This window comes from Arvicanthis niloticus, chromosome 20 (assembly GCF_011762505.2).
Source record: "Arvicanthis niloticus isolate mArvNil1 chromosome 20, mArvNil1.pat.X, whole genome shotgun sequence".
NCBI lineage: Eukaryota > Metazoa > Chordata > Mammalia > Rodentia > Muridae > Arvicanthis > Arvicanthis niloticus.
Window position 1 is genome coordinate 50,508,578 of NC_047677.1, and position 23,908 is coordinate 50,532,485.

A 23,908-nucleotide genomic window follows, 5' to 3' on the forward strand; every position below is an offset into this window, starting at 1 on the left:
CTTCAGAGGCTGGGGAGAGTTGGGTATGGTGATGCACTGTTTTAATCCCAACACTGGGGAGAAAAAGACAGGTGGATCTCTGTGTGTTGGGGGCCTGCCTGGTCTACATAGTGACAGACAGAACTACACTGAACGATCCTGTATCAACACACACACACACACACACACACACACACACACACACACACACGCACGCACACGCATGCACACACACACACACGTGCGCGTGCACACACGCACGCGCACATACACACACACACCAAAAAGAGGCTGAGAAGAGCTGTTTCCTACCAGCCTTTGCTGGGAAGCTTCCAGAAGATCACCCTGGCTAGGCTCAGTGTGGACCAGAGGCTCTGTTCCAGGAGGGCCTTGAATGCAGCCAGAATAGAGTCCCTTAAAACAAACTGCCCAGCTGGGTAGTGGTAGCACACACCTTTAATCCCAGAACTCGGAGGCAGAGGTAGGTAGATCTGTGTGTTTGAGTCAGGCTTGCTCTACAGACTGAGTTCCAGATAGCCAGGACTACACAGAGGAACCCTGTCACAGAGAAACCCTGTCTCTAAGATGAAACAAACTGCTCATACACCCTACGAGTTTACACAGACCACCTAGGGCAGACAAGCCATGGCCATTAGAGAGCGGCAAGCTTTCTCTTTCTTCACAGGGACTCCAAAAGAACAGGACCGTGGGTCTGCATACCCTTGTGATGTGAAAATACATACTCAGCCCTCTTCCTTGCACAAGAGCAGGGCAGGAACACAGAGCATTCCTAGGTCTCTGCAAGCTGAGGGCTGAGAGGAACGCAGCTGAATATTTAAAAACCTAAGCGATGGTAAAGAAGCAATCTGGATTCAGAAGAAAACTGTGGCTTTTATTTTTCCATTGGAAGCACCATCCTGGTCGACTGTCAGTTCCCAGCTAAGGACACCAGGAGGCAGAAGAGAGCACAGAGCTCAGGCTCTCCCTAGGAGTCCAGGTCTAGGCAAGCAAGAACAGGCTGAGTGAGGTAGGAGTGTACTTTCTGCTGATCCAGAGAAGCAGAGGGACAACTTGGGGGCTGAACATGGACCACAAGATGAGGGGGGGAGGAATGGGGTACAGAACATAGAAACTTCCAACATAGAACACAATCCAACCAGAGACTAAGGAGGGGAACTAAGGAATTAGGGGAAATTGAGATTCTAAGGGGGCAGCTGAAGAAAAAGGTGGGCTTGGGTGTGCTCTGTGGAGGCTCAAGTTCCCTGGGGTCCCCTATCTATACTCTTCCTGGGGTGGGTCAAGGTCTGGTTCTTCCTGAGATTCACTGTCCATCGCAGGGGCAGGAGGCCAGGGGTTTTCTGGGGGCTGGGTTCCTGCTGGCCAGGGGTCATCAGGGAGAGGGGGTTTAGGGGGATCAGTGCTCGGGGGGGTTGGGGGCCAGGCACCACTGTCAGGAAGATCTCTCCAGGGACGGTTGGAGCCTGGAGGTGGAGGGTCTTCAAACAGAGGAGGTGCCCCTGGCCAGGGATCACCAGGGATTGGGGGTCCCAGAGGCAATGGTGGGGAGTCCTCCTCTTCTTGGGTGTCTGTGGATCTGGGAGAGGGGTCCCCATCGCCTGAGATGCCTGTAGAGGAGGAAGGAGAAAGGTAATAAATACAGTCGCAGAGCACTTCCTGCCCAGCTTCGGACCCAAAGGTTGAGCCTCACTTAGACTAGCACAGCCTGAGCCCCCAAACAGACCTCAGAGTGACCCCAAAGTTCTCTCCATACTTCCAAATGGCTCTGTTCAACCTTGGTTGGGATACCCCACTGGAACTACCCCCCAGGGTAGTCTGCACCGGAAGTGGTCTTGGCCCCACCTGTTACTCAGGCCCCATCTCTGTAATAACCAGCCCTCAACCCAGACCCCAGTCCCGGTGACTCCACACACCAGGTGACTCCACAAAACTCTATCGCATCCCTCCACCTGACCCAGCAACATATTCAGAATCAAGGTGCCCCTGCCCGCATCCCCTGAGCTTCCCCAGTAAGGACACACGGAGGAGAATCCCTTCCAGTCTGTGTTCCGTCTACTCCTTTCCTCAAGGGGGCGTCCCCTCCCTAAGGGTGGGTCATTTTAACCATCTCCATCACCCCAGCTGCGCTCCTGGCCTCTTCCGACGACTCACCTCCTGCACACAGGCAAAGGACCAGCAGGCCTAGCAGCTTCCAGTTGAGCATCATGGCTGTTTACTGGTCCCCAAGGCGGGGTGCTCCGAGTCTAGGTACTTGAGAACCAAAGAGACTTTATAGCAGAGGAGGCAGAGGAGGTGGCCAGTCTGAGGGGAGGGGCCAGCTCAGCGTCCTGAGGAATCCCTATCAGAGCCTAACTGGTCAAACCCGTTTACAAAGAACCTTCCAGTAAGCATCCCTCTTTTCAGTCCCCCAGCCTGCCGGCAGCTGGGTCTCCCTATCAGTGACCCAGACCCCAGGAGGCTCCGCCCTGGTTTTCACACCTCCTCCATCCACACCCTGCAGGAACTGGGACCCACCTGTCATCTTTATAATCACAGGGCCAAGGCCACCTTTCATCCGTGATAGTTATTGGAAGCCACAAAATGGGGGCAAACCCCGCGTGGGGAAGCTTGGTAATTACAGACAGAGACAGGACGCCAGGGCCAGCCAGTACCCTCTAGACTGGCATCTCAGCCTCGGAGCTCTCCCTCCCCCCCCCCCCCCCACTTCCCTTTGGACCATGCAGTCTGTTCTCTGGCGTGTCTCTTCAGTCACGAGGACTTCCCAGGCAGTGACATCTAAGGAATTCCATGGGGAGCCACCTGGGTGACGGGAAGCCAGGATATCCTGGTTCCTGACCCCATGCAGAGGTGGTTGCATCAACAACAAAGGCTCAGGAAGCGCTCCCCCCCCTTCCTTCCTCAGGATGGCCCTGAACACCAGGACCCTGCGACCCCTCAGCTCCCCCCACCCCCCACCCCGGCAAACACATACACACAACACCAGGAGAGATTTCTTCAGAAGGCTTGAGAGTGTCTGAACTACAACTCCATTCACCACACATCGGTTTGGGATTCTGCCTGGGGCTGATCTGAAAAACTCAGACTCCACTTGCAAGTCCTGTCCCCAGAGCATCCATCTTGATCCTGGACCATCTCCCTCAGGCTCCCAAGGTTTTATTAACCCAGTTACTCTTTCTCCCTCCTCTCAAAGATTTTTTTTTTTTTGTTTAAGAAAACGTTTTTTACATACAAGTGATTCACAGGGAGGTCAGAAGGCACTGAATCCACCAGAACTGTTATAAACAGTTGTTAGCCTATGTGTGTGGTTGCTAAGAATTTAATCTGGGTCCTCTGGAAGAGCAGCCAGTGCTTAGGTACACCTAGCCATCTCTCCAGCCCACCCCAAAGCCCTTCTGGAACTCTACCTAGTATCCCCTACTCTGCCCCTGCAGGAACCTCCTGCCGTCCCTATCATAGTGGCCCTGAGCATCCGCCAAGGACGTCCCCCATCACAATGGCCCTGGGCATCCACCGAGGACGTCCCCCATCACAGTGGGGCTGGGCATCCGCTGAGACGCCTCTTGAATTTTTTTTTTTTTTCCCGAGACAGGGTTTCTCTGTGTAGTCCTGGCTGTCCTGGTACTCACTCTGTAGACCAGGCTGGCCTCAAAATCAGAAATCCGCCTGCCTCTGCCTCCCAAGTGCTGGGATTAAAGGCGCCACCACCGCCCGGCTTCCTCTTGAATGTTGAATGTTAAGTATCTTTTTGTTTGTTTGGGTTTTTTTGTTTTGTTTTTTGAGACAAGGTTTCTCTGTGTATCCCTGGCTGTCCTCCTGGAACTCACTCTATAGACCAGGATGTCCTTGAACTTAGAAATCCACCTGCCTCTGTCTCCCAAGCGCTGAGACTAAAGGCGTGCACCACCACTTCCGGGCGGATGTTAAGTATCTTGCTCTAGGTATTCATCAACACCCAAAGAAAGTAACTTTAAAACAGTGAGGACTAAGAAAACAGTCTGGGTAGCAATGGTGCATGCCTTTAACCCTACACTGGTGTGTGTGTGTGTACACTCGGCGTGTGTGTTTGTGGGGAACACAATACAGTGGCAGGCAGATCTCTGAGTCTGAGGACAACCTGATCTAAGGAGCAAATTCTAGGACAGCCAGGCCTGTACAGAGATCCTGTCCTGGAAAAAAAGGAAGGATGGGAGGGAGAGGGAAGAAACGAGAGAGAGAGAGAGAGAGAGAGAGAGAGAGAGAGAGAGAGAGAACACAAAATTGGGAAGCAGAGGTAGGTGGGTCTCTCTGAATTCAAGACCAGCATGGTCTACATAAATAATAAGCTCTAAGACATCCAAGGGCTATGTCTCAAAAGTCAAAACAAAACAACCTGGAAGCTTCTCAGAACACTTCCAGAGCAGTTAGAAAAGAGGTTTGAAAAGAGGTTACCCCCCAGAGGAAGGGCAGGGGTAGGGGGACAAGCTTCTCACAGGCCCTGCCTCAGGAGCTGGCTTCAGGGAGAATCCCAGTCTCCTAGACATCTCCAGGCAACGACTCCACTATAGCCATCTTTATTCATTGCAGAGTTTGAACTTGGTGGAAGCTGGAGTCTCAAGACTTGCTGGGGAGCAGGGCTAGGCTGGCCCCCGCCCCATGTCCTCCCACCCAACCCTCCTGGGGGGTCCAGCTCCAGGCCGACTTCACTCCCCCTCCCGGAAGCTCCGGATCAGCAGTGGATCTGGAGGGCTCTTGGTGTTCTGGTTATCTTCCAGATAAATAGCTTCATCTCTGGAAATGGCCTCGCTCAGGCCTTGCAGGTTATCAAGCAGGACAGTCAGGGAGCCTGATACAGAAGACATTGTAGAGTGGACACTGGGGTGAGAGCAGGCTGCACGGTGCCCAGGGCACGGGGCTGCACAAGCTGGGAGGCTCTGAGGGAGGTTCCTGGGCACACAGCAGCACAGGCAGCCCACAGGTAGGAGGCCAAGGGCCTCTGGGGCTCGGGCCTGGAACGCTGTGTCCTTCAGTGTACTCTACCTTTCATAGATTCCTTGGGCGGTGAAGCTGCAGGAGACTGAGGTGCTGGGGGCTCTACAGGCCGGGGGCTGCACTTCTTACCCACTTCAGAGGGAAGCACTGCTAACAGGCGCTGCTGCTTGTAACGCAAGAGGAGACCCTCCTGCTTCAAGGTGGCCTGGGAAGGAGAGGGTCAGCCGCACTGCCCAGGACGGCCACCCACCCCTCCACACCTCTACTCACCCACCAGCAGCCATGACTAGCTCCCTGCTGTCCCCTACCAGCATGAGGTTCTTGTCCCGCTCTAGCTCCTGCACTCGCCGGGCCAGCCGCTGTCCCTCTTCCTTCCGGGCCTCCTCCTGCAGCCGCCTGAGCTCCTGGTTGCGCTCCTTTTCCCGAGTGGCTTTGTGCTGGATCTGGCGCAAGGAAACCACTAAGGAGATGGGAGGGGGTTAGCCCAGAGCCCCAAAATGAGACCTGAGTTCTGACTCTGTCTCTCGGGGTCTCTCTTCCACGCCTTGGGTGGGCTGATGTCAGGGTATCCTGAGCTCTACGAGCCCTAAGTACTATCCCCATCCTGATGCCAGTTCCTTAGGCAAGACCTGGACAGGGGCCGGAGTCACAGCTCCTGTAGCTGGTGCTCATGTGATTCGTGTTGCTGTTGTTTTTAAGACAGGGTTCCCTATGTAGTCCAGGCTAGCCCTAAACTATCCTGCCTATTACTTTCAAGTGTTGGGGTGACAGGCAGGTGCTACCACGTGTGTCCAGGGCTCATGTTCTGAGGTGACACTGGTAACATGATTAGAGAATTTTCTATCTGCAGCTAAACCGTCATGTCTGCTGCAACTTACACGATTCAAATGTCTGCACATGTAACCATGGGAGCACAGGCAAGAGAGCAGGCTGTGTGTACTTAGGGAAGGCATGAACATTCACCCTGCTCCTCTAACTCATCCAAGCGTTGTTTCTGGGGGGGCAGTTGGCAGAACTGAGGATACAACAGTGGCGACCGTTGAGGGGCAGGGACGCAGGCCCGGAGCCAGAGTTGTTCCTGGTGTGGTTGGTGCTGGCTGCGGTGTGTTCACTGCCTAAGAACTCATTTATGTCAGTCCCACGTTACTTCGCTCAGTGCGGCCTTCCTCCCCGTACATCTCACCGGCCTTGGCCTGCTCCCTCCGGGCATCGTTCAGCCTCCTCTTTGTGTCTGAGAGCTGCTCCCGAAGCCGGGTTTCCACCTCGGCCACCTTCTCTTGCAGAGCTGCAGTTGAGGGTACGAGGCAGGGTCAGGGGGAGCTGCCCATCCTGGAGGGTGGCACACACTGCCATGCCCCCGTACCTTGCCCGTAGATCTCCTGCTGCTGGGTCAGCTCCTGCCGGAGGCTGGCAGCTTCCTCTGTGCTCTCCTGCTGGCTCTGACGGGCTGCCTCCAACTGCTGCCCAACGCTGGCCAGGGATTCCTGGGCGCGCTGCAGCTCCTGCTCCAGCTGCTGGGCCACCTCAGTCAGCTGCCGGCGCTCTGCCTCCCCTAAAAGGAAACTGTGGTCACACAATACCTCTGCTGGCACCTGAGCCTCAGATAATCGAGTCTCTTCCAGACCCATGCACACACACCCACATAGCCACGCACTCAGACATACCTTGTTCCCGTGCCCGGCCCACCTCCTGCTGGATGAGGTGGGCGCTCAGCTGCAGCTCTGCGTCCAGGCGGTTCCGCTCTTCCCGAAGCTGCTCCAGCTCAAGGCTCAGGTATGTATCCAGTGGGGGTGCAGGTTCGGACGGAGGACATCTGGGACAGCAATGATAGAGTCAGAGAAACTTCCCCCAGCAACTACCTGACTGGTGCCTCCACCCCTCCTTGGTCCCTCCGAGTCCTAGTAGCCAATAGGTTGCCCGCAACATCCACACACACCGCTCCTCTTCAATGTGCCTGAACTTTACCTCTCCAGGCGCAGCTGAGCAAGAGCCACCTTTCGAGCCATCAGACCTGAGGGGAAGCGAGGACAGGGAGATGAGTATACATGGACAGAGGGTGGCGGGAGCACAGGACATTGTGATGGCTACTAAGGTAACAGAGGGTAAATGTGGGGTTACATCCAGGGCTAAGAGGAAGAGGGCCAGGCCAATGGGACCAGGCTGGAAACCCCACGGCTGCTCTACGTACCCTTAATGGTGTGGACCTTACGGACAGCATAGCTGAGCCGGTTGCTGAGGCTGGGAATCCGGGCTACGGCCTGATCCACCCTGGTCATGGTGCTCTGGAGTTTGGCCTGAGTGCTGAAGAAGATATAGGCCTCTCACCGTCCTCCCTCCCCTCATCCCTTCAAGACCTGCAGGGTCTGGTGCAGAGGACACACCTATCTTGTACTCTTATGTGAGCAGAGAGGTGGGCTGTTAAGTAGCAGGCAAAGGAGAAACGGAAGCCACCAGGAAGGGCAGGATCTTGGCAGATCCTGCAGGTCAATCAAGCCCCTTAGCAAAAGCTAAAGAAAATCTAAGTGCTTGAGCTTGGTAACTGTCAGGTAAAAACATCCAGCTGGAAGCAAACTCCTGCCACAAAACCTACGGTGTCTCGTTTGGTCCCTTAGCGTCCTTTTGTATGGGTGGGAGAGGAGTAGGGTTAAGACAGGGTGGCTTGAAATTCACCATCACGCTTGGCCTGAAATGTCTATAATAACCTGCAGCGAGGAATCATGACGGTTCGTGGGCTCAACTCCTACCTGGATCTACATTCTGTAGCCCAGCAAAGGCTCAGCAACATCTCTACAGAGGCCAACAGCGGGCACCAGAGGCTAAACTCTGAGACCTGGACCTGTAGGCCACCACTCAGGCTCTAGGCACTGTCTGCCTCAGCAGGGGTTCGGGGTGTTCTAAGCCTGGAAGGGTTTTCTGGTGGCTTCTATTGAGAACCATGTCTGTGACCTGGCAGAGAGTAAAACCGCATGCACGACACCTGCCGTCACCCTCCTGGAGGCGGGCACGCACATTGCTTTGAATCTGGTTCTTCCAACTAGTCTGACTCTGTGCAAGTTTCAAAGTTTCATCTTTTTTTTTTCTGGTGCCAAGGATTGAAACCAGAGATTCCTGAATGCTAGGCAGGTGATCTACTTCTGAGCTATAGACCAGTCCCGTTGTACAATTAGGGTATTTCCCCCAACTAGACAGGGCGCATGTGCAAAGGAAGTAAGGAGGAAGAGAGGGAGGGAGGTCTGCACACGGCTCCAGTTCCCATCCCACAGCTCCGCCACCGCCGGCCCGGCTGCCCTGCTTAGCTTCAGAGAGCATTAGACTGAAGTGCGGGAAGCAAGATCCCCTGCCCAACCACAGCCACAGTGGGTGATGCTGGTGTGATGCAGAGGTGCTCCTCACCCCTCACCCCACCTTCCCGCCCCCCTGAGGCTCCTCCAGGTTCCACCACCTGCTGCTCTGCGACAGATACCTGTTCATAGCGCTGACCACAAACTTCAGCTGCTCCTCAGCGGAGGCTGTCTGCTGTTCCTGCCTCCGCCTGGCCTCCTGAGCCTGATTCAGCTCCATCTGCAGGGTCTGAGAAGGATGCCGCTTTGTGGGTACTTTTTCTCGTAAGCCTCCCTCCCTGGCACCTGGCCCACAGACCCCGGCCAGGGCCTTCTTCATCCTCCTCCCTTAGGGAGCACCCTCGGACCTTGATGCTCATCAGCTCCACCTCCACCTGTGCAGTTTTGTCTTGCAGGGCACGCTGCAAGATGGCCTGCTCCTGGCTTTGGGCGGTCGCTTGTTCCTGCAGCTGTGCCACCTACAGGAGCAGAAGGAGCTGAGCAAAGAGATGTAGAGTCATGGCTATGGGGAACACGGGTGGGAGGGGAAAGAAGGAGACAGGGCAGGAGTCTCCAGAGTGGGGCTGCAGAGATGGCTCAGTGGTTAAGAATGCTGGTTGTTCTTGCAGAGTTCATTCCCTTTTCCCACATGATGGCTCACAGCCATCTGTAACACCAGTTCTGGGGGAGCAAACGCCTTCTGACTTCTGTGGGCACATGGTACACACACATACTTGGTACACATACATACATGGTACACACACATACATGGTACACACACATACATGGTACACACACATACATGGTACACACACATACATGGTACACACACATACATGGTACACATACATGGTACACACACACATTCATGGTACACACACATACATGGTACACACACATACATGGTACACACACATACATGGTACACATACATTCATGGTACACACACATACATGGTACACACACATACATGGTACACACACACATACATGGTACACACACACATACATGGTACACACACATACATGGTACACATACATGGTACACACACACATACATGGTACACACACATACATGGTACACACACATACATGGTACACATACATTCATGGTACACACACATTCATGGTACACACACATACATGGTACACACACATACATGGTACACACACATACATGGTACACACACATACTTGGTACACACACATACTTGGTACACACACATACTTGGTACACACACATACATGGTACACACACATACATGGTACACACACATACATGGTACACACACATACATGGTACACATACATACATGGTACACACACATACATGGTACACACACATACTTGGTACACACACATACATGGTACACACACATACATGGTACACACACATACATGGTACACACACATACATGGTACACACACATACATGGTACACACACATACATGGTACACACACATACATGGTACACACACATACATGGTACACACACATACTTGGTACACACACATACTTGGTACACACACATACATGGTACACACACATACATGGTACACACACATACTTGGTACACACACATACTTGGTACACACACATACATGGTACACACACATACATGGTACACACACATACATGGTACACACACATACATGGTACACACACATACATGGTACACACACATACATGGTACACACACATACATGGTACACACACATACATGGTACACACACATACATGGTACACACACATACTTGGTACACACACATACTTGGTACACACACATACATGGTACACACACATACATGGTACACACACACATACATGGTACACACACATACATGGTACACACACATACATGGTACACACACATACATGGTACACACACATACTTGGTACACATACATACATGGTACACACACATACATGGTACACACACATACATGGTACACACACATACATGGTACACATACATTTATGCAGGCAAAACATTCATACACATAAACAAAATAAACGCTTTTATTTCTAAGACAGGGTTTCGCTATGTAGCTCTGGCTATCCTGGAACTCACTCTATAGACCAGGCTGGCCTCAAACTCAGAGATCCTCCTGCCTCTGCCTCCCAAGTGCTGGGATTAAAGGCATGTGCCACCACTGCCCAGCTAAATAAATAAGAACTAAAAAAAAAGAAAAGAAAAGAACAGAACAGAGCACCCGGTGTGGTGGGGCATGCTTTTAATTCCAGCATGACAGAGGGAGAGGCAGGCAGATCACTTATGGGCCAGTCCAGTCTAAAAGTGAGTTCCAGGACAGCCACAGTATACAGAAACTCTGTCTTGAATCTTCTCTCTGACTCAGGCAGCACAGGCCTACACTTTGGGAAACCATCCTGACCCCTTCCCCTGACAGTGCCACGCCCTGAGGGATGCTGTGGTCTGCTCAGAGAGGCTGTCCCTGACCATCCTATCCATCCACCTCAGTCTTGTCACCACTGCTTCTCCGTAGCACATATGATGATGTGACACCTACCCATCTTTCTGCTTATCTGTGCATCCTTTTAGAACTCTCAAGCTCTGTGAGAACAGGGACTTCTCGGCTCGGGGCTCTGTGCCCAGCGTGTGGCAACCACCCAGAGACTGTCATCACTGTGTAAGACACTGCGTTCAGGGTGACAGTGACAGATACAGCCCCTGACCTGTTCCCTCAGCCTCGTCGTGGACTCCCTGTGCTGCAGGTCCTGGGCTTTGAGCTGCACCATGAGGGCAAACACCTTCTCCCGCCAGCCGCGCAGCAGCGAGCGGCACTTCTTCGGAAACTCGGGCTCCAAGGGATCTAAAGGCTGGATCTGTACGGGGGAAGGAGGGAGTGGGTCTTCTAAGGAAGCAGGAATGGGGGACCTTTGTCCTTCCTGTCCTGCCATCCACAGTGAGGAGTTTAGGGGTCTCGGAGCCATATCACCTACTACTCCCAGAGAGGGAAGAGGCTTGCAGCAGGGCAGGGTCTGGAGGGATGAGGGAGGATCCTACCTTCCGGGTCAGCTCCTCTTCCTGCAGGGCGAGCATGTGTGTGAGGCTCTGTACTCGTACCTGCAGTAGCTCCACAGTGGCCTGAAGGTCAGCCCGGTCCTCCTTCAAGTGCTAGGTAAAAGAACCCCATCAGTCAGGATCCCCATGCTACCCTCAGGCCCTGGGCAGTCTTGAGGACAACATGGCTTTTCCCTTCTAGGGGCTGTGCTCTCTCCTCCCAGGCCAGCCCCTGATCCCCTGGTGTCTTTTCTCCCACCTTCAAGGTGTCTAGAAGCTTCTTCCGTTCCAGCTCCCACGCCTGGCTAGGAGCCTCAGGAGGGGCTTGCTCCCCCACATACTTCCTCAGACTTTCGACCAAGGTCACCTGAGCTTCCAGCTCTTCTTGGGTCTTACTAAGATTGAGACAGAAACAGGACAGTCCTCAGTGGAACAGCCTGGAGGTAGTGTCCGCACTGTATCACACCCCTGGCAGCCCACTGACCTCAGTTGGCTCCTAAGCAGGTCAGCCTCCTTCTGGGCCATAGCCAGCTGCTTGGCTTCCCCTGCCCGTTTCATTTCCAGGCTGTTGAGAGACTTCTCCAAGCTCTCGGCCTTGCTGGTCAGACTGTCGAGAGCCTTCTGGTGAGCCTGCGTCAGGGAGGACAGCTGTGGAGGAGGAGTGCAGGTCAGAAGAGGCCAGCCTGAGGGGCTGGAGAGGGGTTCAGTAGGTCAGACCCAACTTCAGTTCCCAGCACCCATGACAGGCAGTCCAGAAGATCCAAGGTCCTCTCCTGGCCTCTGAGGCCCTCACACACGTGGTGTACACTCACCAATTCAACATACACTCACAAACAAAAATAAATCTTTAGGGGACAGGGGCAGCTCACCCCACCTGGGGGCCTTGTCTCTCGGAGAGACATCTAACTGATCACGATGCTGTAAGCAAATGGAGGAACTCTTAGCCTCCATAGTTACTTTCCAACAATCCTCAGCTCCTGCCGGTTCACTTCCTGGTCTCTCCATGTTCATTGCTAACAGCTAGAGTGAACGACCCCACCTCATGCCTGAGTCTTTCAGACTGTGGAGATGGCTCAGTTGGTGATGTTCACCTCACAATTGTGAAGACCTGAGTTAAGAGCCCCAAAAAACCTTTGCAAAAAAGCTGGGCAGGCTGGCACATACCTGATCACCCCCGCTTGGTGGGATCAGAGGAGACATGGGCAGATCCCAGTCTGGCCTACATGATAAAGTTGCAGGCCAATAAAAGACCCTAAAAGAGCTTGAGACCCACATCCGGGTTTGTTCTCTGACCTCCACACCTGTGCCAGGCACACTGACACCCTCACCCACAGACCAACGCATGAATGTACACACACCCCTCAGTGCACGGTGGGGCAAATGTCTCCAACCCCACGTGCTGGTTCCTCTTTGGTCACTCTGACATGAGCTGCAGTTATTTGAGAAGGGAAACTCCGTTGAGAAAAATGATCATGCATCCATTAGACCCTCCTGTAGGCAAGCCTATGGGACATTCTCTTGATGAGCCATTGATTTGCGAGGACCCCGCCCACAGTGTGGTGGCACCGCCCCTAGATAGGCGGTCCTGAGTTATGTAGGAAAGCAGGCTGGCCAAACCTCAAGGAGGAAGCCCTGTGAGCGGGCCCTTCAGTGGCCTCAGCTTTCCTCAGTGGACTGCGAGCAGGGCGAGGCAAGCCAGAAGCCCTTCCCTTCCTTCCCAAAGTTGCTTTTTGTCAGTGATTTATCAGAGCAATAGAGACCCTAAGACATTCCAGTACTTGGGAGGCTGAGTCTGGAGTACTGTCTCAAGTTCAAGGCCAGCCAAGGCTACAAATCAAGACCCTACCTTAACACCCTTCTACCCACAAAAGACAGACTCACTACACCCACAAAACCTCCTGCACGAACAATATACTCTCTCCTGTGGCTCTCTCCCTGCTCCCTTGTGAAGGCGCTGGCCTACCCACAGAAAGACCTCCCATTTGCCTTGTCCTGCTGTCAGCTTTCTGAGATCTAGTGGCCAGTTGGACCCTACTTCAGTGTGATCATGAGGGTGCTCTGGGGAGGGAGGGTCTTTCTCACTAGATTCCAAACAGGGCCAGGGGCAGCGAAGCAGACAGAGCTGTAGAGCCAATGGGTAAGGTGTGTGCCCTGCTTCCTCCTGCAGGGTTGGCCCTGCCAGCCCTGTCTCTGTTACCGGTATCAAGTTTGGGAAATGAAGCACAGGTCTTTTTAGCCATAAAATACAAATCTGGTTGTGTTATCTCCCTGTTTCTTTTCTGAAGCCCAGTGTGGTGGTGCACACCTTTGATCCCAGCACTTGGGAGGTAGAAGCAAGAGCCAAGGCCAGCCAGAGCTACATAGTGAGAGACCCTCAACAACAACAACAACAACAAAAAAAAAAAAAAAAAAAAAAAAAAACCCTTCTTTTTTGGTGACACAGGGGCTGGAACTGTAGCCTTGGGCAGAGCAGGCAGGCACTCTGTCACTGAGCTACGTCCTCAGTTACTTAGAACCTGTTAATGGTTGTCTTTTTTTTTTTAAAGAGTTATTTATTTATTATTTATTTTATGTGTATGAATACACTGTAGCTGTCTTTAGAAACGCCAGAAAAGGGCATCGCATCCAATTGAACTCAGGACTTCTGGAAGAGCAGCCAGTGCTCTTAACCACTCAGCCATATCTCCAGCCCCCCTATTTGTCTTTTTTTTTTTTTTTTTTTTTTGACGTGCCAGCAGTCCATCTCACTCACGATGTCTGTCTAGCGCTGACTTCTGAACATGGTACCACTAATATAGGTTTATTAAACATCGGAGCAGGGCGCTTGCTTAGTCAAGTGACGGATTCCAAGAACCTTCCTATGGGTAACTCACAGGCAGCAAGGCTGTCCCTGCGCCAATATTATAAAGAAGACACTCACCTCTATAGCCTCCCTTCCTGACCTCTCCATCGCCTGGGGTGACCTTCTCTGTCCCTAGACTACACTTCAGTGCTTTCCCAGTAGCAACTGGCTATAGCTACATTAAGTGTGCCCCATGCTAGGCTATCAGCTGCATTGATGGGAGCAGAGACTCAGGCGACTTGAACCCCCAGCCAGCTCCTACCTCAAGGATGGCAAAGAGAAGCCCTGGATAACCTGACTACCTTTCCCAGTCTTCCCTAGGACCCACACCACCCGCCCCACCCCCACCCCATTCCTCCCTCCCTCCGCCATGTTCCATAAGAGTACTAGGGACAGAATAGGGAGAAATATTACTTCTGGGGGTTGCAAAAGTTGCGAGCTCACCTGACTCCCAAGTAACAGGTACAGCTTGAGGGAAAGCAAAATACTCAAGTTCTCCCTGACCCCCACGGGTCTGTTACTCCCGAGGTTCCTTGCAATTTACTGGACAGTGTGCTCTGAAAGGCTTCTAAGCCCCCTGCATGTCCTCCCCCCCCCCCCCCCGCGTTCACCTGCTCTTGGTGCATGTCTCCCCCCACACACCCCCACCCCCGCGTTCACCTGCTCTTGGTGCAGACTCTGAATCTCCTCCAACTCCCTCTGCTTTGCCTCTTCCAGGTTCTTCCGAACCATTTCGGCTCCGGCCAAGGCTGTGCGCAGGCCCTCAGCCTCAGCTTGCCCGGCCTTCTCGGCCACTGCAAGGGCATCCAGCTCCATGGCCTGAGTCTCTAACCTCATCTTCTGCTGCAGGGAGGTCTCCCGTAGGGACCGGACTTCCTCCTCCAGCCGCCGCAACTCTTGGAGCTGTCGAGAGATCAGCTCAGCCTGCTGGCTCAGGGCACCAGAGACCCCCAGCTCCAGAGACCTTCAAAGACAGGTGGGCACGGGTGAGCTGCTCAGAGGGTGGAAGAAGCAGGAGCTGAAGCTGAGGCAGGAGGATATATTCATCTACCACACCACCATCATCCATCAAGTCCCTACTAAACACATGAGGTCAAACACTTTCTGCGCTCAGACAACCCAAGGGCTAGTGAGATGTGCGAGGAACACCATCTATCTCTCCAGAGATCCACGCATAAGCAGATAGATGGTTTAAACGTCAAATGTACATGTACAGGCGGGGGGGGGGGGGGGGGGGGGGCAGGGCTACACATTTTGAGCTTGAGGATGTCTGAATTCTAGGTGAGGGCAAAGGTGGGTAGGGCAGCATGGGGGTGGGAACTGAGTTTCTGGTACCAAGACAGTAGCAAGGCCAAGTGATTTTTTTTTTTTTTTTACAGACTCTTTTGTTGTTTCATCTTGCTTTGTTTGATACAGGGTCTCATGTAGGCCAGGCTGACCCAGTACATAGCAGAGGCTGGCCCTGAATTTGGGATCCTCAAACCTCCACTCTTCCATCTGTGCACCAGGGCATGCCGGTGTGTGCGCAATGCATGGTGTGTGCGCATTGCATACCCACACTGAGAAGTATATAAATGCAACCAAAAATAAAGTTGAAGACAAAGTCATTCTTGTTTCCTGACAGTGTCTTCCGCTTCCCTTACCGACCTCTCAGTGGTCAGGAACCTTCTCTAACCTTGCACTGCGTCTCCATACCTTTAACTGGAGGCTAGTAATGACTTGCCACGGTTCCTTACCATCTGTCTCCTAACATCCCCCTCTGAAAGACTGACTGATACTCCAGTACACTGGGGGGAAAGACACAGACGAAACAAAAGTAAGAATTCTGCTTCACACAGAGCAGAGTATCCACAGGGGCTGGAGAGACAGCATGAGGGGGAAGTGGCGTTAAGAGTACTTGCTGATCTTGCAAAGAACCTGAGCTCAGTTCCCAGCCCCCACAGTCAAAGGCCGATAGCTGCCTGTGACTCCGACTACAGAGGGTCCTTCACCCTCTTTTGGCCTCCGAGTATGAATGCTCACACATAGTCACATACACATAAATAACGTCTTTTTTTGTTGTTGTCTTTGGTTTTTTTCCAGACAAGTTTTTCTCTATGTACCCCTGACTGTCCTGAAACTCAATCTCTAGACCAGGGTGGGGCCTTGAACTCAGAGGTCTGTCTACCTTTGACTCTCTAGGGCTGGGATTGAAGGCAGACCATATCCGGCTCAAAAATAAAAATCCTGGGGCTGAAGAGATGGAGCAGAGGCTAAGAACACTGGCTGCTCTTTCAGAGGCCCTGGGTTCAACTCCCAGCAACCACATGTTGCTCATGATCGCGTATGAGACCTGGCGCCCTGGCGCCCTCTTCTGGTACACTGGCATACATGCAGGCAGAACACTATATAATATATATAGTAATATACAGTAGATAAATACATCTTTTAAAAAAAAATTTAAAAATAAAAGTCTTTTTTTTTTTTTTTTGGAGACAGGGTTTCTCTGTGTAGCCCTGGCTGGCCTGGAACTCACTCTGTAGACCAGGCTGGCCTTGAACTCAGAAATCCACCTGCCTCTGCCTCCCAAGTGCTGGGATTAAAGGCATGCGTCACCACCGCCCGGCCAAATAAAAGTCTTAAAACACACATTCACAGAGCAGCACCAGCTCTGGTGCATATTCCTGTAAAGGTCTGCTTAACTACTCCAAAAGAAGGAGCCAGGATGTCGCTGAAGAACTGGGTCAATATGTCTAAGCTGCAAGTCATTTTGCTTTAAAAACAACAGCTTCTGCACAGCTTATCCCCTCCCTTAAGACATTTACATTCCTTATTTAGTTGAGAATTTAAGTCCAAACATCTCTCTGCGTTATCCCCAACGTGTGTGGCATATACGTCGTATGTGCCAACAACGGCCTATAGGAAACCACACAAGTTAGGGAACCAGGGGCTGAAATGAAGGCATGAGTGTATGAAGGACCATGAGTCAGTCTGAGGAAGAGGTGATTGACAGATCCCTACCTGCCTCTCCGCCCTAGCCCCTGCCCTTCTCCACAGAAATCCTGTCCCCACATGGTCACTGTCCTCTGAGCATCTAGCCGTCTCTCTAAGACATCTTGGCTGGCTGCAGATTGGACCAAAGGAACGTCTGAAGCCCAGGATGGGCCCATTCTTGGAAGAGTTGGAAGGGGCCGAGCTTGGAAGTGGGAGGGAGGAACCAGCCCAGCAAAACCTGAGAGATCACAAGAATAAAAGACTGTCAGTTGGGGGGAGGGGGGGAGGGCTGGGGGGGGGCAGATCCCAGCTCCTTGACTAGCCTCACTGACCTGATGGTGGCAACATCTCCCTGTTATATGAATCCTCTAGATCTTGTCTCCAATCACCTATGTTCCCCTGGACAATAGGAGAAACAAGGATAATCCAATTCAATTTTCAGGCCACCTTCCAAACAGAAAGCCCTATAACAACAAAGTCATAATCCTTAAGTTACTGACAGGTTTATCGGGCTGAGAGCTTCTCTTTACCTACTTTCCCTAGAAAGGCAGACCATAACCAAACCACTTGCTTGTCCCAACCGTGCTCCTGATAGAATGAACCAGGCAACAACCCTAAGGTAAATTTACTTGAGATGAGGCTTGCTTCTACTTACAGGATTCTGGGTGGTGCCTTTACCTTCCTCCTTATGTGTCTACGATCCCTGCAGCTCAGGACTCTGTGTACATAGTATAGGGAGCCCAATCTCCACAGTCCTCGCCATGGAATGGTAGGGCCGTTGGAAAGCCCATCTAGGCACCATCGAGCCATGATTTCTGGGTCATTTCCTATTAAAGAGTTAGCCCAAGGCCTGGCCCCAGAAGAATAAGGCCACATGTGGGGTTAAGTGGCTTCCTTAGGATCCCTGAGGAATCCGCGCAGCCTGGAGCCCGTTGCTGGGAAGCCAGCTTCCTGCCAACTCATCTGTGCCTCTCTGTAACCGGGCTCAATCGCTCTCTCTCCCCTCGGCTTCCATTCCCGATGCACCTCTCTTCGGAGTCCTACAGCATCTTCTTTCCCCCACTTCCATCAGAATTCAAAAAAAATTTTTTTTTCTACTCAACCCCCGAGATTCCTACCAGCTTCTCTTCCTAGTCCTAGTCTGCGTCTTTTTCGATGGAATTATCTTGGTCGCTCCCTGTCCTGTCTCCCCCTCTCCTCTCCCGCACACAACTCTGGCTCATCCCGGTTAGGACCCTGAACTCTGAGGCTGTCTTGACCTCCTTATCTGTCCTTTGACCCAGCTCCTGCACCCCTCTTGCCCTGTGGACCCCCTCCACCCGCCCTTGAACCCCCTCTCAGACTCTTTCCACCCCCAACTGACTCTCCCCGAACGCCCCTTACCCAGCGCGAGATCCGCCCTCTTGCCACGCCCCTTACACCTAGCTCCCTAGACGCCACACCCAGACCACGCATGCGCGAGGCGGGTGGGTTGGCGGGCTGCTCTACAGCGCCATTTCTCCCTACCGGAAATAGGAAGAAGGTGCACGCAGGCACACTGGAGGCCAAGACCTTCTCCGCGCCCTGACGGCCCCTCCCATCCCCGGGAACCCGGGAAAGCGTGTCGGCCAATCAGAAGTAGCGGAGGGCGGGATATGGGCAATTCCTCCCCGCTCATCGTCCAATAGAGCGGAGGCGTACAACTCAGATGGCCAATCAGAAGCAGTCGGTGGGGGGCCGGCTCGCGGGCGCGAAGTCGGACCCGGGAATTCTGAAGGAGGAGTTTGCGCGGGGCGCGCGCGCGCACCCAAGCCGCGCCCTCGGGGCGGCTTCTTTGGCTGTCAAACCGCGGCGGGAGCGCAGGGCGCAAGGCGTGGAGTCTCTTCCTCAGTTTACCCCGCGAGCGGAAAAGGAAAGGGTGAGATCCACTTTGTTACAGAAGTAGGGACCGGTCTGCGCCGCCCTTTGTGGGTGACAGCGGATTCACTTCTCTTCGGGGAACTGACCGAAGAGCAGGGGAGGATGGAAGAGTTGCTCTTCTTGGATTAGTAAATTTGACCATAAACTCCCTGGCTCCAGATTACACTTAGGGCGACAGTCTCGTGTCGCACGCTCGTTTGTGTAGCAGGACTCCTTTACCCCCTCTCTGCATGTTCCCAGCAGCGGTTTTAACTAGCTTTGCCTTGCACAGATTGTCAAAGGCTCCCGGATGTTGAGCGGCCTGAGGATCCGGCTTCACTGAGGTACCCCAGGACGGCTTCCTGGTTTAGCATCGCATCAGGACTTTCCTGGAGTTGCTTTTTAAACCTCATGTTGACAGCCTCTGCCGTGGTGCATATCCAGGCCTCTGGCGTTCTGAATCTGCACTTGTTAAGTTGGCGTTACTCACAGTGCTTAGCTGTTGACGTCGGAGAGAACTGAAGCCCACTGTGTATGACCCAGAAGTAGAAGAGGGAATGAATTGCTGAGGTGGGCGAAGTGGTGCACAGGGGGCACCCCCCATGCTGCCCTGCTTCCAGCTGCTGCGCATAGGGGGCGGCAGGGGCGGTGACCTCTACACCTTCCACCCCCCATCCAAGTCTGGCTGCACCTATCGGTTGGGCTGCAGGGCCGACCTGTGTGATGTGGCCCTGCGGCCCCAGCAGGAGCCCGGCCTCATCTCAGGGGTTCATGCAGAGCTGCATGCTGAACTCCAAGGGGACGACTGGAGGGTCAGCCTGGAGGATCACAGCAGCCAAGGTAAGCAGTGAGTGAGCAGGCAGCCCGAGGAACCTCTGAGACCCTTGCTACCTGCCTCCCCAGAGTCCTGTCCGTCTCTGGTGAGCAGTCATGGTCTGGTCTTGTCTGCCCATGAGAACTGCTCCTGTCAGCTGTTCACAGGACTAACCTGCTTGTCTGGTTTAGCTCACACCAGACCTAGGAGGGATGTGCTGGCTGTCATCAAATTCTACATTCTAGTCTTAAGCTCAGACTTGACTGTTTCCAGGTTTGCTGAAGCACCTAGTTCCCGTTAAGGCAGCTATGAGTATTCTAGTGACCCAGGTATTCCATCCCAACCCAAGGTAGCCCCCAAAGACTGGGGCTTACAATTCAGTATTCTGTTTTGAGTTCTTAGCTTCCTAGGTCAAACACATGGTTTTGGAGAAGCCTGACTTGAGGTGTCTTGGGCATTAGTCCCCAACAGGCAACACTGAGTGTTTACTGTATTATAGGCTAGGCCCTATTCTGTGTTACACGTCGATAGATGCCATCTGCAGCCAAGGGAAATGAGACACAAGGCTAAGAATGACAGCAAGAGGCAAGTATGGTGGTGTACTCTGTGATCTCAGCACTTCAGAGCTGAGGCAGGAGGATCGTGAGTTCTGGAAGAAAATGAAATAAGCCATTGTGTTCAAGCAGGAGCTAAGCACAGAAAAGCCTTCTACTGTCTTGTTGAGAAAAACAAGTTTGTTCCTAGCCAACAAAGCTTACATGTGGGGTTTTGAGTTTAAAGCTTAACCCCGTGTCCCCCTGAAAATCAAATGGCCAGATCATGGCACTTCTGACTAGAAGCCTATTCCTGTTCTTGTCATTTGTCTTGTGTCTCACCATCAACAGGGACTTTGGTCAATAATGTCCGACTCCCAAGAGGCCACAGACTGGAGTTGAGTGATGGTGACCTTCTGACATTTGGCCCCCAAGGGCAAGCAGGAACCAGCTCCTCAGAGTTCTACTTCATGTTCCAACAAGTCCGGGTCAAACCTCAGGACTTTGCTGCCATAACCGTTCCTCGGTCCAAGGGAGAAGCTGGGGGCAGTTTCCAGCCTATGGTGCCCCCACGAGGGGCACCTCAAAGGCCACTCAGCACCCTCTCCTCTGCCCCCAAGGCCACACTGATTCTCAATTCCATCGGCAGCCTCAGCAAGCTCCAGCCCCAGCCTCTTACCTTCTCCCGTGGTGGCCGCAGACCACAGGGCTTGGCTGCTCCCACTCAGCCTGGGGACGTGGGAGCTTCGCCTGCCCCACCCACAAGAAACCGGAGGAAATCAGCTCATAAAGTGTTGGCAGAACTGGATGATGAGAGCGAGGTTACCCCGGGCCCCCTATCAGTCCTGATGGAACCCAGGAAGAAGCTCCGTGTGGAGAAAGCCACTCTGATATCCAGTGGGTAAGCAGGGTCCCTGGCGTTACCCTGTTAGCACCTCAGATCCCAGACTCTTCAACAGCCTTAGACTGTGAGGTCTTAGAAGGCAGAGGGGTGCACAGATACAGGATACACCCCAGTTAGCTTTCACCCATAACTGCATAAGCTATGTGCAAGGTTGGGGGATAATGGCTAGGATTACACTATAAAAAGCAACCTGGGGGGTGGGGGGACATAGAGACACTCTCAAAACTAGAGTGCAGGTCACCTCAAGGCTGTTTTTATTTTACTTGCATAGATGTGTTGCCTCATGGTTGTGTACCACTTGCATGCAAATACCAGAAGAGGGTACTGGGTTCTCTGGAACTGGAGGGATGGTTGCTAGCAACTATGTAGGTACTGGGGTTCAAACCCAGATTCTCTGGAATAGCTTGAGACACCAAACTCTTTTTGATACAAAGTTCCACTGTGTAGCCCAGGCTAGCCTCAATTTCCTCAGGCAAATAGTAGGATAGAGCATTCAGAATCTATTAGAGGTGTCACAGTTCACATTCAAAGCTGAGCATCTTGTGTGCTAGGCAGGTGCCCTACTTAACACCCCTAACCTCCGAGTTCCTTTAGCCTCCTGTTCTGGCTAGGTATATCAGTTACCCAGAAGCAAGCAAGGTCCAGGCAAGTTACTCACAGTAGGTTTCTCAGGAACACTCCCTTAGGGGCAGGGAGCCCTGTGTGGCCTCTTGGTGCCAGAAGATAGCCTGGGTTTGGTGTGATGGCCTACACTGGCTGTAGCATCCAGCATGCCATACTGGCATCTTTGCAGTCAGGACACAGATGTGGCTCCTTCAGCTCAGGGTCAGATACAGTGTAAGAACAGATTTTCATGCTGGTAAGATGGCTCAGCAGTTAAGGGCACTCACTGGCCAGACCCCAGAGGTCCTGAGTTCAATTCCCAGCAACCACACAGTGGCTCATAACCATCCTCTAAAAGAGATCTGATGCCCTCTTCTGGCCTGCAGGCACATATGCAGGTAGAGCACTCAAAACATAGTAAAAAGAATGTCTCCTAAGGGCTGAAGCAGTGTGTGTGTGTGTGTGTGTGTTCATCAAAAGTAACCATGGACTTTGAGAAATGTTTTTCTCCAAAGGGAATGACCACAGGGAAAAGTCCACTGCTATAGACTGACTCAAGGCTGGAGGCTGAAGTGACAGAAAAGATGGCTTCCTGCCAAAGATGTGGCATCCCAAGTTACCAGTGAGCTGCAATTTGAGTAACAAGGAATAAAGCCTTGTTTCTATGGATGCCAGGATATCTGCAGTTAGAGCATTGATCACAGAAACCATCCCCAGAAGGCATAAGAGGGAAGGCTAAATGTCTTGTTTTGCTGAAGCCAGCAAGTATCTGCCATTGAGCAGCACCCTATCCCTCATTAACGCCCCTGAATGGCATTGTCTAAAGCATCCTGGAGGATCCACAGCACACCCCAAGGCTTCCTCTTGTCATGGCTAGCTGGCACTGCCACCAACCGCGCCTCTGTGACTAACTTTTCAGAGCTTTGCCTTTATTCCCAAATAAAGAATAAACCGCTTCACCTACACAGGGGTGTTCATTGAGTCTGCTTTTCAAAGGATGGGAAGGCTAGATTTGGTAAGGTCTGGAGATTGGATTCTCCACAGCAGGGACTTGTGGGTGTCAACAAAGCATGGGGTTGGGCATGAGGGAACTCCATGAGTAAAGGCACTTGCTACCAAGCCTGATGACTCAGATTTGACCCACGTCATGGAGAGAACCAACTTTTACAAGTTTTCCTCACATTGTGACAATCTTCACGCATAAATATACATATACTTACTGTGTCCAGGACAGCTTGGTCTATATATATATGAGATACTACCTTGAAAACGGGGGTGGGGGAAGGGCAGAGTTCTGGTGGGGCTGACATGCAGCAAAAAATGCTTCAAAACTTGGCTTTGGGTGTGAGAGATGGTTCAGTGGTTAAGAGCAATGGCCAGCTAGGCTGTGGTGGTACATGCCCTTGATCCCAACACTTGGAAGGCAGGGATAGGCTAGATCTGAATTCAAGGCCAGCCTGGCCTACAGAGTTCCAGGGCTACACAGAAATGTCTCAAAACAAAGACCAATGGCTGTTCTTGCAGCAGGCCCGGGTTGGTTCCTAGAACCTACATGGCTGCTCCTAACATCCTACAAATCCAGTTGCAGATCTGATGCCTTCTTTTGACCTCTACTGGCATTGCAGACATGTACAGACCAGACACCCCACCCCCCAAAAAAAAGGTGGCCATCAACTAGAATAGAAACATAACGATTTAGCCTGGAGTAGTGGTGCATGCCTTTAGCCTTGGCACTGGGGAGGCAGAGGCAGGCTGAAGCCAGCCTGGACAGCCAGGGCTACACAGAACTAATCTGTGTGTGTTTTTTGTTCTTTTTTTTGTTTTAAAAAAAAAGGTTTTTTAAAGACTTGGTTTTCAGGACTAGAGTGGTTAAGAGCACTGATTGTTCTTCCAGAGGTCCTGAGTTCAATTCCCTAAACCACATGGTGGCTCCCAACCACCTGTAATGAGATCCAATGCCCTCTTCTGTGTCTGAAGACAGCTACAGTGTACCCATATAAATAAAATAAACAAAACAAACAAACAAAAGACTTGGTTTTCTTAGTATAAGCACT

At 52.4% G+C, this 23,908-nt stretch overlaps 3 protein-coding genes across 19 annotated transcripts; 1 reads left to right on the forward strand and 2 right to left on the reverse strand.

Annotated features, from left to right (window-relative positions):
- Positions 1–850: 850 nt before the first annotated feature.
- Positions 851–2,881, reverse strand: Psors1c2 (psoriasis susceptibility 1 candidate 2). 2 transcript variants are annotated; one of them, XM_034524613.2, is made up of 3 exons: positions 2,512–2,881; positions 2,149–2,247; positions 851–1,604 (listed from the first exon to the last, which is right to left on the reverse strand). In XM_034524613.2, the coding sequence occupies exons 2-3, from the start codon at positions 2,201–2,203 to the stop codon at positions 1,252–1,254; spliced, it is 408 nt and encodes a 135-aa protein (XP_034380504.1). In that variant the 5' UTR covers positions 2,204–2,247; positions 2,512–2,881; the 3' UTR covers positions 851–1,251. The 2 variants fall into 2 exon arrangements, with proteins under 2 accessions (XP_034380504.1, XP_076772931.1); XM_076916816.1 differs by having other exon boundaries at positions 2,149–2,881.
- Positions 2,882–2,963: 82 nt separating this feature from the next.
- On the reverse strand, positions 2,964–18,624 carry Cchcr1 (coiled-coil alpha-helical rod protein 1). 16 transcript variants are annotated; one of them, XR_004608843.2, is made up of 18 exons: positions 17,801–18,482; positions 17,455–17,521; positions 17,150–17,360; positions 14,810–15,113; positions 11,792–11,955; positions 11,567–11,702; positions 11,311–11,421; positions 10,980–11,129; positions 8,654–8,764; positions 8,429–8,535; positions 7,154–7,266; positions 6,931–6,976; positions 6,630–6,778; positions 6,329–6,517; positions 6,149–6,250; positions 5,274–5,408; positions 5,014–5,170; positions 2,964–4,819 (listed from the first exon to the last, which is right to left on the reverse strand). XR_004608843.2 is itself a non-coding variant. In XM_034524856.2 (18 exons), exons 2-18 carry the CDS (start codon positions 17,468–17,470, stop codon positions 4,677–4,679), a joined length of 2,361 nt encoding a protein of 786 aa, XP_034380747.1. In that variant the 5' UTR covers positions 17,471–17,586; positions 18,506–18,624; the 3' UTR covers positions 2,964–4,676. The 16 variants fall into 16 exon arrangements, 12 of the variants coding, with proteins under 12 accessions (XP_034380747.1, XP_034380746.2, XP_034380743.1 ...); XR_013105382.1 differs by having other exon boundaries at positions 5,014–5,128; positions 17,778–18,482; XR_004608842.2 differs by having other exon boundaries at positions 5,014–5,128; positions 17,801–18,413.
- A 233-nt stretch (positions 18,625–18,857) lies between these two features.
- On the forward strand, positions 18,858–22,819 carry Tcf19 (transcription factor 19). The gene is made up of 4 exons (XM_034524934.2): positions 18,858–19,019; positions 19,293–19,840; positions 20,699–21,248; positions 22,370–22,819. Exons 2-4 carry the CDS (start codon positions 19,603–19,605, stop codon positions 22,374–22,376), a joined length of 795 nt encoding a protein of 264 aa, XP_034380825.1. The 5' UTR covers positions 18,858–19,019; positions 19,293–19,602; the 3' UTR covers positions 22,377–22,819.
- The last annotated feature ends 1,089 nt before the right edge of the window (positions 22,820–23,908 follow it).

Bases quoted from the DNA above. Each gene is read 5' to 3' on its own strand.
- Psors1c2 (XM_034524613.2), bottom strand. From the start codon at position 2,203: ATGATGCTCAACTGGAAGCTGCTAGGCCTGCTGGTCCTTTGCCTGTGT. The intron at 1,605-2,148 runs GTGAGTCGTCGG...CCTCCTCTACAG, and splicing joins CCTTTGCCTGTGTGCAGGAG to GCATCTCAGGCGATGGGGAC.
- Cchcr1 (XM_034524850.2), bottom strand. From the start codon at position 17,998: ATGTGGCCTTATTCTTCTGGGGCCAGGCCTTGGGCTAACTCTTTAATA. The intron at 8,765-10,979 runs GTCAGGGGCTGT...CTGCTCCTGTAG, and splicing joins CGACGAGGCTGAGGGAACAG to GTGGCACAGCTGCAGGAACA. The intron at 6,518-6,629 runs GTATGTCTGAGT...GTTTCCTTTTAG, and splicing joins GGGCCGGGCACGGGAACAAG to GGGAGGCAGAGCGCCGGCAG.
- Tcf19 (XM_034524934.2), top strand. From the start codon at position 19,603: ATGCTGCCCTGCTTCCAGCTGCTGCGCATAGGGGGCGGCAGGGGCGGT. The intron at 19,841-20,698 runs GTAAGCAGTGAG...CACCATCAACAG, and splicing joins GGAGGATCACAGCAGCCAAG to GGACTTTGGTCAATAATGTC.